The sequence below is a fragment of the Callithrix jacchus genome, chromosome 13 (genome assembly GCF_049354715.1).
Source record: "Callithrix jacchus isolate 240 chromosome 13, calJac240_pri, whole genome shotgun sequence".
NCBI classification, from domain to species: Eukaryota; Metazoa; Chordata; class Mammalia; order Primates; family Cebidae; genus Callithrix; species Callithrix jacchus.
Genome location: NC_133514.1, coordinates 59,551,619 through 59,566,410, shown reverse-complemented (window position 1 = coordinate 59,566,410; position 14,792 = coordinate 59,551,619). Strand labels below are relative to the sequence as shown.

The 14,792-nt window shown below is 41.3% G+C and overlaps 2 protein-coding genes across 50 annotated transcripts in view; one reads left to right on the top strand and one right to left on the bottom strand.

Annotated features, from left to right (window-relative positions):
- The window catches only part of DLGAP1 (DLG associated protein 1), a 1,035,773-nt gene that overhangs the window by 467,281 nt on the left and 553,700 nt on the right, over positions 1–14,792 (bottom strand). The window lies entirely within an intron of this gene.
- LOC103787574 (UPF0764 protein C16orf89-like) overlaps positions 1–14,792 on the top strand; it is a 102,522-nt gene that overhangs the window by 26,063 nt on the left and 61,667 nt on the right. For 14 of the 37 annotated variants that reach the window (XR_004732495.3, XR_013525767.1, XR_004732492.3 and 11 more), the window contains exon 1: positions 4,772–4,872. The exons of the other annotated variants lie outside the window; for them this stretch is intronic. Coding sequence is in view for 1 of the 14 variants with exons in the window: in XM_054243580.2 (XP_054099555.1) it covers positions 4,843–4,872 (30 nt within the window). In the remaining 13 variants the exon portion in view is untranslated. Of the gene's footprint in view, positions 1–4,771; positions 4,873–14,792 lie in introns of those variants that run through there. 37 annotated transcript variants of the gene reach the window in all.

Here is a 14,792-nt window from a genome sequence, read left to right as displayed (position 1 = left end):
TACCTAGCCCTGTCTTTAGGTCTTTCTGTTTACCTAAAATGCCTACACTCTCTTTCACAGTTTTTCTCCAAACCTATTAGACTTTCTTGTGGTTTAGACCTGAGCTCTTCATCAGAAACACAACTGGGGCCAGGCATGGTGGCTCACGCCTGTAGTCCCAGCACTTTGGAAGGCTGAGGTGGGCAGATCTGAGGTCAGGAGTTCGAGACCAGTCTGACTAACATCATGAACCCACATTTCCTCTAAAAATACAAAAATTAGCCAGATATGGTGGCATGTGCCTTTAATCTCAGCTCCTCTGGAGGCTGTGGCAGAATTGCTTGAACCCAGGAGGTGGAGGTTGCAGTGAGCTAAGATCATACCACTATATTCTAGTCTAAGTGACAGAGCAAGACTTCATCTCAAAAAAAAAAAAAAAAGGAAAAGAAAAGAAAAAGAAACACAATGGGAGCCACAGTGTAATAGAAAAATTTCCAGTAGTTACATTGAAGAAAGAAAAAGAAAAAACGTGGTGAAATTAATGTTAAGAATATATTTCATGTAACCCAGTGCATCTAAATGTATTATTATTTCAACATGTAATCAATATACAATTATCGATGGGTTCTTTTACACCCTCTCTTTTTACACTAAGGCTCGGAATAAAGTGTACCTTTTACACTTACAGCACATTTCAATTCAGACAAGCTTCTTTTCAAGAGCTCAATAGCTGCACATGACTAATAGTTAATACATCGGAAAGTGAGGTCTAGCGTCTCTCTCACTTCACAGACCTCAGGAAAATCCTCCACTGAGTATTACTTTATCTCCAGTATCTTTCACTTTCCAATGGATTATTTTTCTCTGCCTTGAAACATGCACAGCCCTCTTTTGAAAACTCTTCACTTGATTACAACCACTTTAAGTTTCATTTATCAATTTCCTACCCTGATCAGCTCTTTAAATAAAACGCATGCTTTTTCATTGCATTTGCTGTTGCTGACGCCTCGCTGCTTCCCTGCCTCAGGTGTCTTTTCCCACTGCCTGCTGGGTCTCCTTTGCTGACTTATGACACTCTGACCCCTAAGAGAAGGAGGCTGGGGAAGCCAGTGGTTCCCACACTTTATAGAGAGCATCACCTGGAGGGCTTCTTACAACTTAAATTGCTTTAGCCAGGTATGGTGGCCTGTACCTATAGCCCCAGCTACTTGGGGATTGGAGATGAGGGGGCTTTGAGAAGGAGCCCCAGGAGTTCAAGGCTGCAGTGAGCTATGATTGTGCCACTGCGTTCCAGCCTGGGTGACAGAGCGGAGAACCCATCCCTAAAAACATCATAAATAAAGAAATAAAAACTTGAAACCGAAATTGCTCTATTCCACCTTCAGAGTTTCTGATTCTAAATATCTGGGGTGAAGGCGAAGAATGTGCATTTCTTTTTTTTTAATTGTACTTTAAGCTCTGGGTGTATGTGCACATCCCACAGGGTTGTTGCATAGGTACACACATGGCACGGTGGTTTGCAGTCTCTGTCCCCTCAGTGGCTACATCGGGCATTTCTCCCAGTGTTTTCCCTCCCCAGCCTCCCCGCCCCCTGCTGTCTGTCCCCTAGCCCCGGAAACCCCAGCCTACCCCAGTGTGTGATGTTCCCCTCCCTATGCCCATATGTTCTCATTGTTCATCACCTGCCTATGAGTGAGAACATGTGGTGTTTGATTTTCTGTTCTTGTGTCAGTTTGCTGAAAATGATGGTTTCTAGATTCATCCATGTCCCTACAAAGGACACGAACTCATCATTTTTTATGGCTGCATAGTATTCCATGGTGTATATGTGCCATATTTTCTTTGTCCTGTCTATCATTGATGGGCATTTGGGTTGGTTCCAGGTCTTTGCTATTGTAAACACTGCCACTATGAACATACTTGTGCATGTGTCTTTATAACAGAATGATTTATAATCCTTTGGATATATACCCAGTAATGGGATTGCTGGGTCAAATGGAATTTCTATTTCTAAATCCTCAAGGAATCACCACACTGTCTTCCACAGTGGTTGAACTAATTTACACTCCCACCAACAGTGTAAAAGTGTTCCTTTTTCTCCACATCCTCTCCAGCAGCTGTTATCTCCAGAGTTTTTAATGAATGTCATTCTTTTTTTTTTGAGTTGGAGTCTTGCTGTATCGCCAAGCTGGAGTGCAGTGGTGCGATCTCAGCTCACTGCAACATCTGCCTCCCGAGTTTAAGCAATTCTCCTACCTCAGTCTCCCAAGTAGCTGGGATTATAGGCAGCCACCACCATGCCTGGCTAATTTTTTGTATTTTAGTAGAGATAGGGTTTCACCATGTTGGCCAGGATGGTCTTGATCTGCTGACCTCGTGATTCACCCGCCTGGGCCTCCCAAAATGCTGGGATTACAGGTGTGAGCCACCGCACTCGGCCAGCATGAACTCATTCTTACTGGTGTGAGATGGTATCTCAATGTGGTTTTGATTTGCTACTGAATGACGAATGGATAAACAATGAAATGAAGGCAGAAATAAAAACGTTCTTCAAAACCAGTGAGAATGAAGACACAATGTACCAGAATCTCTGGGACACATTTAAAGCAGTGTCTAGAGGAAAATTTATAGCAATAAATGCCCACATGAGAAGTGAGGAAAGATCTAAAATTGGCCCCCTATCATCAAAACTGAAAGAGCTAGAGGAGCAAGATTAAAAAGACTCAAAAGCTAGCAGAAGACAAGAAATAACTAAGATCAGAACAGAACTGAAGGAGATAGAGACACAAAAAAATCCTTCAAAAAAATCAGTAAATCCAGGAGCTGGTTTTTTGGAAAGATCAACAAAACAGACAGACCACTAGCCAGACTAATAAAAAAGAAAAAAGAAGAATCGAATAGATGCAATGAAAAACGATAAAGGGCATATCACCACTGATCCCACAGAAATATAAACTACCATCAGAGATTACTACAAACAACTCTACGCATACAAACCAGTAAATTTGGAAGAAATGGATAAATTCCTCGACACTTGCACCCTCCCAAGCCTAAACCAGGAACAAGTTGAAACCCTGAATAGACCAATAACAAGGTCTGAAGTTGAGACAGAGATTAATAGCCTACCAACCAAGAAAAGAATCTGCATTTCTAGTGAGTTCCCAGGTGAAGCCAAGGCTGCTAGTCTGGGGACCACACTTTGAGAACCACTGTGAGGTTCATTCCTTGGTGTCACTAGCCTTGCTCCTTGCAGGTGCCTGCTCCCCAGCCAGGGCCCCACTTCCGGCTGGTGGAACCCCAATTGTGTGCAACGTCCAGATGGCCTGTGCCTTGGGGTTGACAGGCCCTCATGGTGTCACAGTTGACCTTGTATTAGTGAATCCTGACACATGGGAAATGCACTTCCTCTGGCCAGTGATTGGTTCTGGCAAATGAGACCTGGGGGAGTCCAGGAGCTGTTCTTACTCTGGAAAAAGGGACACAAAGCAGGCTTGTTCTCTTCCTGCTACTGGACACTGTGGCCTGGGGCATCACCTAGAATTATGAGGGTGCCCTGGGTCCCTGGGTTCGTGGGGGAGCAGACCACAGAGGCCAAGCTGCACACTAACCTCAGACACACAGAGGGAAGACAGAAGGGTGCCAGAGCCCTGAGGAGTTCACTGAGCAAGGAAGGGAGCATCCTGGGGTGTCTCTCCTGCGGTATGAGTGGCAGTTAGTACACACCTCCTCTGGGCCATTTATAGCTGGGTTTTCTGGTACTTACTGCAGGGAACCTCCAACACTTCAAAAGCTCCCACCTTTTCCTCCTCCAATTGCTATGTCTCATTGGCTTTTTTTTCTTAAGCCTTTTTTTCAATCCCTCTTCTTTCTGTACTTAATTCTCTCGTTCCTCCCTGTCTTTCTTGCTGTGTCAAAGATGAGAGCAGGCCAGCCCCTGACATTTTTAGGACTTACGACAGAAATACAAATGAAGGGCCCTGGCCCTTGGCCCCACCCATTTTTCTTCCCACACCTGGATCCACACCATACCATGAGCAGCCCACACATGGGCACCTGCGAATGCATCCAGGTTTTGTCCATCACTCCCTCCTCCCAGCAAAACCTCACTCCTTGGCCATCCTTCATTCCAAGGAGGGCGCACACTGATGCCTGGTCAGCAATGGGAGGGCAGACCTGGAGAACAGCTTTGCAGGCCTTGGAAGGGGGTTCAGGACCATTTGAGAATTCTAGCTTCCCAGATACCTGAAGCATGGCCCACAAGGGGAAGGGGAAGCTTGGGGGCCTGCAGACTCATCATGCTGCTATGAGGGGCTTGGAGAGAGGAAAGCCACAGTGGGGTCTTCTGACACAGGGCACAGGGCAGTGGCTTGTGTTGCGCAGGTTTCAGGGAGAACTAGATGCAGGATGCTAATGTGATTGAGCAGATTCTTGCACTCTGAGTCACAAACAGTAAAGGATCCCTTCATAGTGTATTTACAGGTCATGGGCAACACTTTGATCCTTCTTTGGTATAAGATAGTAAAAAATATTACCTTAGGATATCAAGTCTCAAAAAGATCTGGGAATTTTTGTTTGAGATTTAAAAAAATATATGATACACAATTAGGTCTTAGCGGTAAGAATTTTGTTTGCTACCACTTATAATATTGACATTCCTTCTTTTTTGGATTCATTTGCAGAAGTAAATTCCCTAGTTATTCTTTCAGAAAGGACGTCACCTGGTAAACTGCCCAAAACACTCATGGTTTGTTTCTTCATGTTAAATTTGAGTTTGAACTGGTAACCAACTAGCATTCATTTTCCCCGAGCACTTGGGAGAAGTGATCCAATGACTGCTGGCATGTAGAATCAACTGATGATGAAATGTCTCGCCCTACCTGCTCCTCATTCCTTGTAAGTAATCTGTGTTCACTTCTCCCTGCAGCCTAGAACCTTTATATATTCATATGTTTATTTATATGTAAATATTCTTAACATATACCAAGCTGTGTACTTCAGTTCAGGGAAATTTTCTTTTAATTTGATCAGGATTTTCTCTCTTCCATTTTTGTTCTTTTCTTCCGAAATTCCTATCTGATAGAAGTTTGAGGTTTGGCTGTACCCACCATTCCTACATCACTCTTCCCATTCTTTCCCTCTCTATGCTTGTTTCCATGGTATTTTTGGGAATCCTTCCAGGACATTTATTCTTTAGTTGCATGCATTTCGCTTTGGACTGACAGCGTGTATCTCCCAGGAATTTTAAAAAGAGTGACTTGGTCTTATTTTATTGAATATTTGAGAATAACGTGATTATAGTTATTTGGTTGTTATGCTTATCTGAAAGTTGTCTTTGCTTTTTTTCCGCTGACAAGCTCTTGGGGTGACTTAGTTCTTCAGTTTGTTGATTTGATGCTTCTTGCAGGCGTTGCTGTTCTTTCAGTTTGGTGATTCTCAGGTATCTAGTCATACTCGAGTTGAAGGACTGATTGAAGACTGAACATTTCCTCAATCCAAATGAGAAATGCTGTTGGCTTTTCTATTCATGTGCATCTTGATCTCTTCTGTCTGCCTTCTGTAATTGTAGGGAGAACAGGATGGGGGAGACTGCTTTGCTTTGGGGGGTGCCAGAGGGGATTTTTTCTTAACTGGAGCATAGCCTTCTTGGCATCTCTTGTCACAGTCCTCACTTAAGAATACCCACTCCGGGCTTCACCTGAAGCTGAGCCAGTTCCAGCATCAATGGCTCCGTTTCATTGCCTGCTCCCCCATCTGCAGGGTTCTACTCGGCGTCTCGTGAAGATAAATCAGCAGAGGAGTTTTTCCTTTGTTGAGAGCATAGTTCCTAGGCCTTGTGAGCCTGAAGGAAAGTGTGCAGCTGCCTGGGCTCAAATGTGCATGAGGATGAGGTGCCCAGGCTACCCTGTCCTTCCAAGACCACCTCCTAATTACCGACACTTGCCCCGGGTCCCTTTCCTGTACAGTTTGTCTGTGAGCTTCTCTTGTGGGCTGCGGTTTGTTTTTTTTTTTCTTTTACCCTTGAAGGTCCCTTTTCTTCTGTGTACTTTGGGCTATGTTTTTTTTTTAACGCAATTTTATATTCAATTGGATTACATTTGCCTTCTGATTCTCTGCTTCATATTTTCAGTATTATTATGGATTGATTCTTTGCTTCCATTGCAAGTACCTTAATATATGCCCTTGTCTCTCACCAAGACTATAGGTGTATCTTCTACGGGATCTCTAGTGTAAGCCCCTTCCAGCTCACCTCCAACACCTAGGCTATCTACTGTGATAGCCACTGGCCACATCCACATAGGCTATCTATTGTGATAGCCACTGGCCACATGTGACCATTGAACCCTTGATTTTTGAAAACTTTGTACAAAGAAAAAGGAATGTAAAGACCCTAATAATGATGCTAATATTAAAGTTTGAAATTTTAATATTTTGGATGCATTGGCTTAAACACAGCATGAAAATTAATTTCAGTGCTTCTTTTTATTTCTATAATGTTGCTACTGGAAAGTTTAAAATTGTTTATGTGGCTTGGGTGATATTTCTATTGCTCCGTACCACGGCAGGCGTCATTCCTAAGATAAAATTAGGGGGAGTGGGTTAAGATGATGAGCTGGATATGTATACACACTCCGTATTCATTACCAAATCTCAGCATAAGACACAAAAGAGTAAGATAATTTACACCCTTTAAAAAAGTGTCAGTGCAGACAGGAAGAACATCAGAGGTACATTTCTTTGGCAGAATTTATGTGATTCAGGGATCTATTTATCATGAGTGAAAAGGCAGAAAAAGGCTCAGGAAAAAATTCAATGCTTCCAGCTTGGGAAAATGAGCCAATAGTTGTCCTGTTAATGATGTGAACTGGGAAGCTGTGGGAGAAAAGAGTCTGAGTGAACACGGTGGTGGTAGGCAGAGAGCAAGTTTGGTTTTGGATTTGCAGTGTTTGAGATGTTCCTGGACTGGCCACATGTCCAATAAGTAGATGACAGAGTGGGCTATGCTGGGAAAAGGGCAGAAGCCTGGAGATAAGAGATGGGAGTCGTCGCTGGGAGTTGTCGCTGCAGTGGGCGAAATCCTCAGGAGCACACAACGTGAGAGGAGGCCTCAGTGCTGGGGCTTTGGGAAGCCCACTACTGAAGAGTGGACTGATGAGGAAGAACCTTGCAGGAAAAGGGCGTATCAGCAAGAAGAACCTCGATAAACTTCTATACACGAAGGCCTAATATAGCAATGTGCAAGGCAGCCACTTAGTGTTTCAGGAGTTACTAGAATACCAGGTATGCTTTAACCAAGGGAAGCACGTTATCAGTCAAGGGTTTTTAAGAGGTGGCACAAAAACATGAGAAGGAGAAAGTGCAAACCTGTGGACAAAGAGAGTTTGCCCTGGGAACAAGGGAGTCTCACTGGTTTTGACTGGGATGAACCAATCTTGCTCTTACTCCTGCATGCCTGTGAAAGATTCTGCTACGAGACTTAACTTAGCCACAGGAGGAAATGTAACCAAATTTATGTGAACTCCAAATTTAAAGCAACATACAAAGACATTTCAAATACTAACCACCTGGCCAGAAGGAGATTCTTGTTGTTTTTAAGGCTATAGATATAAAATTTCAAAGGTAAAAAGATCTCTTTGTCAACAAATAGAGGCATGGATTCACTTTATTTCTTTTCTGTGGCCTAAATTTGTAACAAAATACTGAACAACACCACAAAGCCTAGAATCACTGTCAAAATGTCGATATGAGAACTTGGACTAATTATTAGGTTGAAGTCCAAGGATATTCTGGAGGACCTGAATGAAACTTGATTGTGTTTCTAATGTTTTGCAAAGATAGCCAGACAAGGTTTATGTTGTGTTAAAACCATAATCTATGGTGGTGGATCCAAAGTAAATCCTAAGAACAACGTAAAGACAAAGGCATGAGATTTCTCCTTAGCAGCTCAAGCCTATGTTTTTGAAATTTTGGTTTTTGGGATTTAAGAACAGACTTGAACGTGTGAATTTATCACTGATTGGAACAATCCATTATCTAGATAGTGGAGTAGATTGTGATCAAATTATAACATAATACCTAAAGAGGCATCAATATGGTGTTGTATAAAGAGCAATATATTTAAAGTTCTTCCACTCAACAACATGCTTGTGTGTGTGTCTACCACCCTGCAAGTACTCTTCTAAGTAACAGAGTATACAGGCCAGGCACAGTGACTCACGTCTATAATCTCAGCACTTTGGGAGGCCGAGTGGGCCAGTCACCTGAGGTCAGGAGTTCGAGACCAGCCTGGTTCACATGGTGAAACCCCATCTCTACTAAAAATACAAAAATTAGCTGGGCGTGGTAGCAGGCGCCAGTGTAATCGTAGCTACTCAGGAGGCTTAGGCAGGAGAATCACTTGAATCTGGGAGGTGGAGATTGCAGTGAGCTGAGATCCCACCGGTGCACTCCAGATTGGGTGACTGAGTGAGACTCCATTTCAAAAAAATAAAAAATAAAAATAGAGTACAGCTTTGAAGAGACAAAATCTTGGCCTGCCTGGAGTTAACAATCTAGTGCCAGATACAGACAGATATTTAAGTAAACAACCACATGAATAATTTTAAATAATAAGTGCCCCAAAGAAAATAAAAATGAAACACAGAATGATAGGGTGGTGGAAACCACATTTGCTAACATGGTTGGAGTGGAGCATTACATGGAATAGCAGCTAGAAAGGGTAAAAGCTCAGAGGCCAGAGAAGCTTGTTATGTTCAAGAAGGAGAAAGGGGGCTGGGGTGGCTGGCATTTCATAGGGCTTAGTGGGTGGGGAAGTAGTAGGAGATGAAGATGGAGAAGTAGTGCTCTATTGGCCTTAAGAAGTTTGGATTTGGTTCTATTTGTTGGGGAGGAGCCTTAAGCAGATTTTAACAAGGGAACTGGTATGATCTAATTCACCCTAACACAAAGTCATTCCAGCTGCTCAGTAAAGAACGAACCATTGGAGGTAAGAGTGGGAACTGAGATGAATTATGAAGCTATTGCCATGGATCAGAGGATGACAAAAGTGGTTTCGGCTCTGGTTGCTGCAGATGAGACAGGACAAAGAAGTTGGACTAGAAACTGTTTTGTAGCCAAAACTGATCAAAGGGGTTTTGGAAAGTCAGCACAAAAAAGAATTCCAAGATAATGCCTACATTTTTGGCCAGAGCAACTGACAAATGGGAATGATATCTACTGAGGCAGGAAAGATGGGAGAGAAGTAGGCTTGAGGTAAGTGAGGATTTTGCTTTGGACCTGTTACATTGAAGACGCTTATTAGATATTCAAGTGGAGAGGCCGAGTTGGTCGCTGGATTAATGAGTATGAGGTGAGAGGGGAAGTCTGAGCTGCAAATAACAGATTTGGATGACGTCAGCATGTTGATGCTATCTGAAGCCCTGGGACTAAATGAGATCATCCAGAGATAGAGAAGAAGTTCATCAGAAAAAGAGCTCCTTGGGGCATTCAGTTTTCTGAGGTCCAAGGGGGAGGGGGCCAGTGTTTCTAAGAGAAATGACCAGTGAAGCAGAAGGAAGAGGAGGAGGAGGAGGAGGGAGAGGAGAAGGGGGAGGAGAAAGCCAGAGTTTCTAAGAGAAATGACCAGTGAAGCAGATGGAAATGGAAGAGGAGGAGGAGGAGGAGGGAAAAGGAGGAGGAAGAGGAGGAGGAGGAGGGGTAGGGGGAGGAGGAAGCAGCCAGGGTTTCTAAGAGAAATGACAAGTGAAGCAGAAGGGAAACCAGGAGGCGAGGTGGTCCAGAGCCTGGAGAAGAGAGTAGTTCAAAAAGGAAGGACTGGTCCAGCAGCTCGAACTGCTGAGTGACTTAATAATATTTTAATATGTTTGTATACATATGGCAGTACCTGTCTATGTTGGTGGAGGGAAAATGCCTGCCACATGGTAGAGGGCATTCAATAAATACTAACTTATCTTCCTTCCTCCATATAGTCATTGGGCTCCAATTATGTGCCAGGCACTGTGGTAGGCACTGAGAGAATCAGCAAGGAATGAGAAATGGATTGTGAACTGATGAGCTCACAGTGACTCTAACCTTTGCAGATATTTGTCCTAGCATTACAGAGTTTTATTTAGAACAGTGATTCTCAAGATGTGGTGCCCCGACCAACAGCCTCTGCAGAACCCAGGAACTCATTAAAAATGCAAATTCTAGGGCTTCACCCCAGACCTACTTAATTCCAAACTCTGGGGTTGAGGCCCAGGAACCTGTGTTTTAACAAGCCCTCCAGATGACTCTGATGCCTGCTGAAGTTTGAGAATCACTGGTAAGGAGGAGAGCAGGCTGTCCTTTGCAAAGCTGTCATTTAAGCTCCATTGAAACATAGTCTCTAAAGAGAAAGTGCAAAAACCATAGACGTAATGGTAGTATTGATCACTCTGTTTCATTTCTGAAGCCCATACTTGGTTATTCTGGCTTAAAGAGCATTTGACTCTACCTTTGGCTTCAGACTATGTGGAGCTATTTTTAAAATTTGAGTTTATATATTTCCACAGCTTAAGTAAAACTGTTGAGGGCTGCTGAGAAACTCACCCAACTATGCAGATTGACCCCCATATATACACGTAGGATAAATGTGTGCCTCTCAACTGCATTGGACACCCGTCCCTAAGAGGCAAGCCACACTTCCCTTCTCAGCACTCCTTCACATTCTCCCTGCAGCTGTTTGTCTCAACATTTCGTTTGTCTCTTTGCTTATCACTACCGACAAATCATCTTACTGCTCACTCTTCACAGATAAAATAAGTTATTGGAAAAACTTCCCGACACTAATCCAAAATATGTACCTAACTCTATCACATCTTTTCACCTTTCATCATATTTAGATGAAGGAGACATAACTGCTCTGATCTGAGCATAAATTTACTGGGACCTCACCCTGCCCCAGTTCTTTCTCCTGTATCTTAAATCCTTCACTGACCCTTGACATCTTTCCTTCGATATTTAAATATACTAAGATACTCTTTCATCTTAAAAGGCAAGGGTAAATCTTGTCCCAATTTCACATCATTTTTAAGCAGCTATTGATCTCCAGTTTTTATTTTATGCAGTAAAATTTCTAGCACTTGTCTGTCTTGTTCTTTTTTATCCCTATTCATCAGTGTGTCCTTGGCTCATGGCAGGCACTCAGCTAAGAATTGCTGAATAAAATGGCTAACTAGACACCTTAGAAAACTTGAAAACACAGAAAGTTACAGAAAAACATATTATGTGCAATCTCTTTATCCAGATATGCCCTCACAGAAGTTTTAAATTGTTAATGTCTTTATATTTGTATTCCTGGTTTTCAAAAGACATAATTTGATGAAGTTTTAGAAAGAACACAGTAATATTTGGAGGATGATTTCAAACCAATACTCAATTATTTGTGCAAATATTATTTAGAACAAGTAGAGGTAATTGAAATTCAAAGAAAATGCCTTTCCTGAAAACCTTGAATCATCATACCCAATCAAACTTTTATTGGAACAGTTAATAAGTAATACCACGCAAGGGAGGTTTATTTCTTCTTCCTTGTCCTTACCCAACTTTTTTGAAAAACTGTGGCCCAAGTTACAGCAGTTTCACAATTTCAGTCTATTCTTAAAAAAAAAATTCTACCAAAGAAATTAGCACAGATGTAGCTCTCTTCAGTATTTTATTTTAGTAGTGACTATGCATGAGTTATGCAAAATCAAAATTAGGCCCTTAATAAGAGTGCCAGCTTCCTTCTGCCAACTATTCTATGTCTGTCAGCCTGCAGTTAAGGAGGCTCTCTCCAGTGATGATCTTTATTTAATTTTTTAATGTGTTTCACATAAAGGGCCTTTCTTGAATAGAATATGCAAAGCAAAAGACTCTAGGATTAAATACTTCTGATAAACGGCCTTCTTAAGACTGTCAGTCTTGTCTGTGTGTTAAGATGGAAAGCACACGTAAAGAAGTCAGTAGATTTGTCGTGTTAGGATGTGGGCATTTAATCAGTGCTTAATCCAAGTGGTAAGTTTGATTAGTGTTTATCTTTGTAGGGAAAGCAGTAGAACACAGTTTTTCAGAGCAACATGAAGCAAACATATCACAAAAATGAAAATGCAGAATTTAAGATGAGTTGACTCCCATTGTACTCCTGCAATTTACCTTGTCATCCTTCTCTTCTTTCTTAAAAAAATATAATTTTATTTTGGCTAACTAATCAGTTTTGGTTTTCATCTCATAGAGAATAAATGAGATGAATTCTTTGCATTTTTTCAAACCCCGGAGTTACAGGAAAATATGGCAACTAGAAACAAAGGAAAAGAAAAGAAAACAGCTTCATCCCACGATTCCTACTGAAGCCATTAGGATTGGGTTTGTAGCAATAATAACAAAAAGCCCTCCAAAGAAAGGGTGCTTTGGTAATGAACACACTTTGTACTTTAACTCAAATATACTGTCAAAAATGATTTTACAACAAATGTAAGTGCTACAAATTATAGCAAATATGTAATAGAAAAGTGTGGGACACGAAAGAGAAATTTTGGCCCCATCAAGAAGTACATTTTCTAGGAAAATCTAAAAAATGAAGAGAAATGAAGATAAACATCTTGCCCTGTATCAGACTGCAAAATAGTAATACACTTTTAATCTCATTTTTTAATCAATTAATTCTCAAACAAGTACTAAATCTAGAACCAAGGATATTTTATTATTAAATCATATTGGAGGTATCTTGATATTAGTATTAACATGAAAAATATGCAAGCAAAAGATTTTTTCCCCCCAAATTGAACTGAAATCCACTTTAACATTAACTGGGCTTCAAGAATAAAATATAAGCTCCTGCCCTAGTTCAGTGATCCCCATAGGAGCCCTGCACCCTGGGCGTATGAGGTCTGCTTTCATCCATCCTTGTCTCTGGCTAGGTATGCATTATTTCATAGAGTGGAAAATGCTGGAATACAGATTTAAGGCCTAATCAAGCATTGAGACAGCTGGAACCACCTTCCAGTTCCACATCTGTCCCCCTCCAACACCCCACATCTATCCCAGGTTAATGAAATCAGAGAACAGCTACCTTTACCTGGCTTCTTTCAGTAGCTACACCTTAACCTCCAGGTCATTTTCTCTATCCAGCTTTCAATCTGTAGCATTGACTCAGAATGCGAACCAGCCTGTGGCCTCTAGCAAGACCTATGCAATAAATTGTTAACCAGTTTGTGATGGTAGTTCCAGAGGTAGGATTTCTTTTCATTTTAATTGCTTTCCATTAGTTTAGAATTAAGTCCTCTAAATCAGTGGCTTAACATTTTTTTTTTTTTTACTGCTACCCATAGTAACAAATTTTACATTCTGACCAGTATATACATAGGTAAATACATATATAAGACATATATGAAACGTGTGCTAACATATATATGACATAATATCACATGTGAGTATGTATACCTGAAACATGTTTTGTAAATAAGTCCATTGTATTTTGCCTATTCTATTATTATATTTTTTTCTTTAAAAGTATTGGTATGGGCTGGGTGCGGTGGCTCATGCCTGCAATCCCAGAACTTTGGGAAGCCAAAGCAGGTGGATCACGAGGTCAGAAGATCGAGACCATCTTGGCCAACATGGTGAAACCCTGTCTCTACTAAAAAATACAAAAATTAGCTGGGTGTGGTGGCATGTGCCAGTGGTCTCAGCTACTCAGGAGGCTGAGATAGGAGAATTGCTTGAACCTGGGAGGCAGAGGTTGCAGTGAGCTGAGATAGTGCCATTGCACTCCAGCCTGGCGACAGAGCAAGACTCTGTCTCAAAAAAAGAAAGTATCGGTATGATGCACCTCCGCTTGTTTGCAGACTGCATTTTATATTGTCCCAAGACTTAACCTTTAAGGCTCTTTTGTCCATCTATCCTTTGGTAATCTAAGCTGTACTAAGGATAACATACAGAAATATCAGCGTATTCAAAAAGAATTTGTGGCTGATGGTTTTGAACAGTCACAAGGTTATAGGTTTAGAAAATCTTTTCCTCTAAATGGAAATAAAAATTAAACCTGGCAAATTCTTATTTTAAGTATCTTTCATTAAGCAATCCATGAGATTCTATATTAATAAGCATAATAATTTTCATGGCAGCCTTAGTGGATATTGAGGGATGAGGAAAATTCAAAAAAGGATTTTATGCAACTGCAAAGTCCTGGTCCAGTTGAGCAAGGGAGGAGCAGGTGAATTAACTAAGGAAAGACTCTTTATTGGGTTCTCATCGGACCATGAATAGCTTTGGTCATTTAACAACATCCAACTAACAAGATAACAATCCTGTAAGGTTAAGTTTTTGGTTTTCAAGGATATATCTAAAGTGTTTTCATTTAAAATACTACAGTTTACCTTGTTTGTAAATTTTTTATGAGTTTCCGAATTCTATACTACTACTTGTGAAAAATGCAACACCTCAAGGAGTGTATAAAAAATTATATTATTAGGCTGGGCACGGAGGGTCACACCTATTATCCCAGCATTTCAAGAGGCTGAGGTGGGAGGATCACTTGAACCCAGGAGTTCGAGACCAGCCTGGGCAACATAGCAAAACCCTGTGTCTATACAAACATAATTTTAAAAAATAATACCTATCTATATCGGTTTATAAATAACTCTCTCTAGTTCTCTGGTTGATTCATTCCGTCTTTTCTCTCTTCAGTTATTTATACTTGCCCATGTTTCCCTGGTGTGTTTGAGGCAGTTGAATCACATACTCTCTCTCTTTTTCTTTCTCATAGTTTTAGAATTTTACAGGGGTTGGGATATATAGATAAGTAGGTCTGTGGGAAC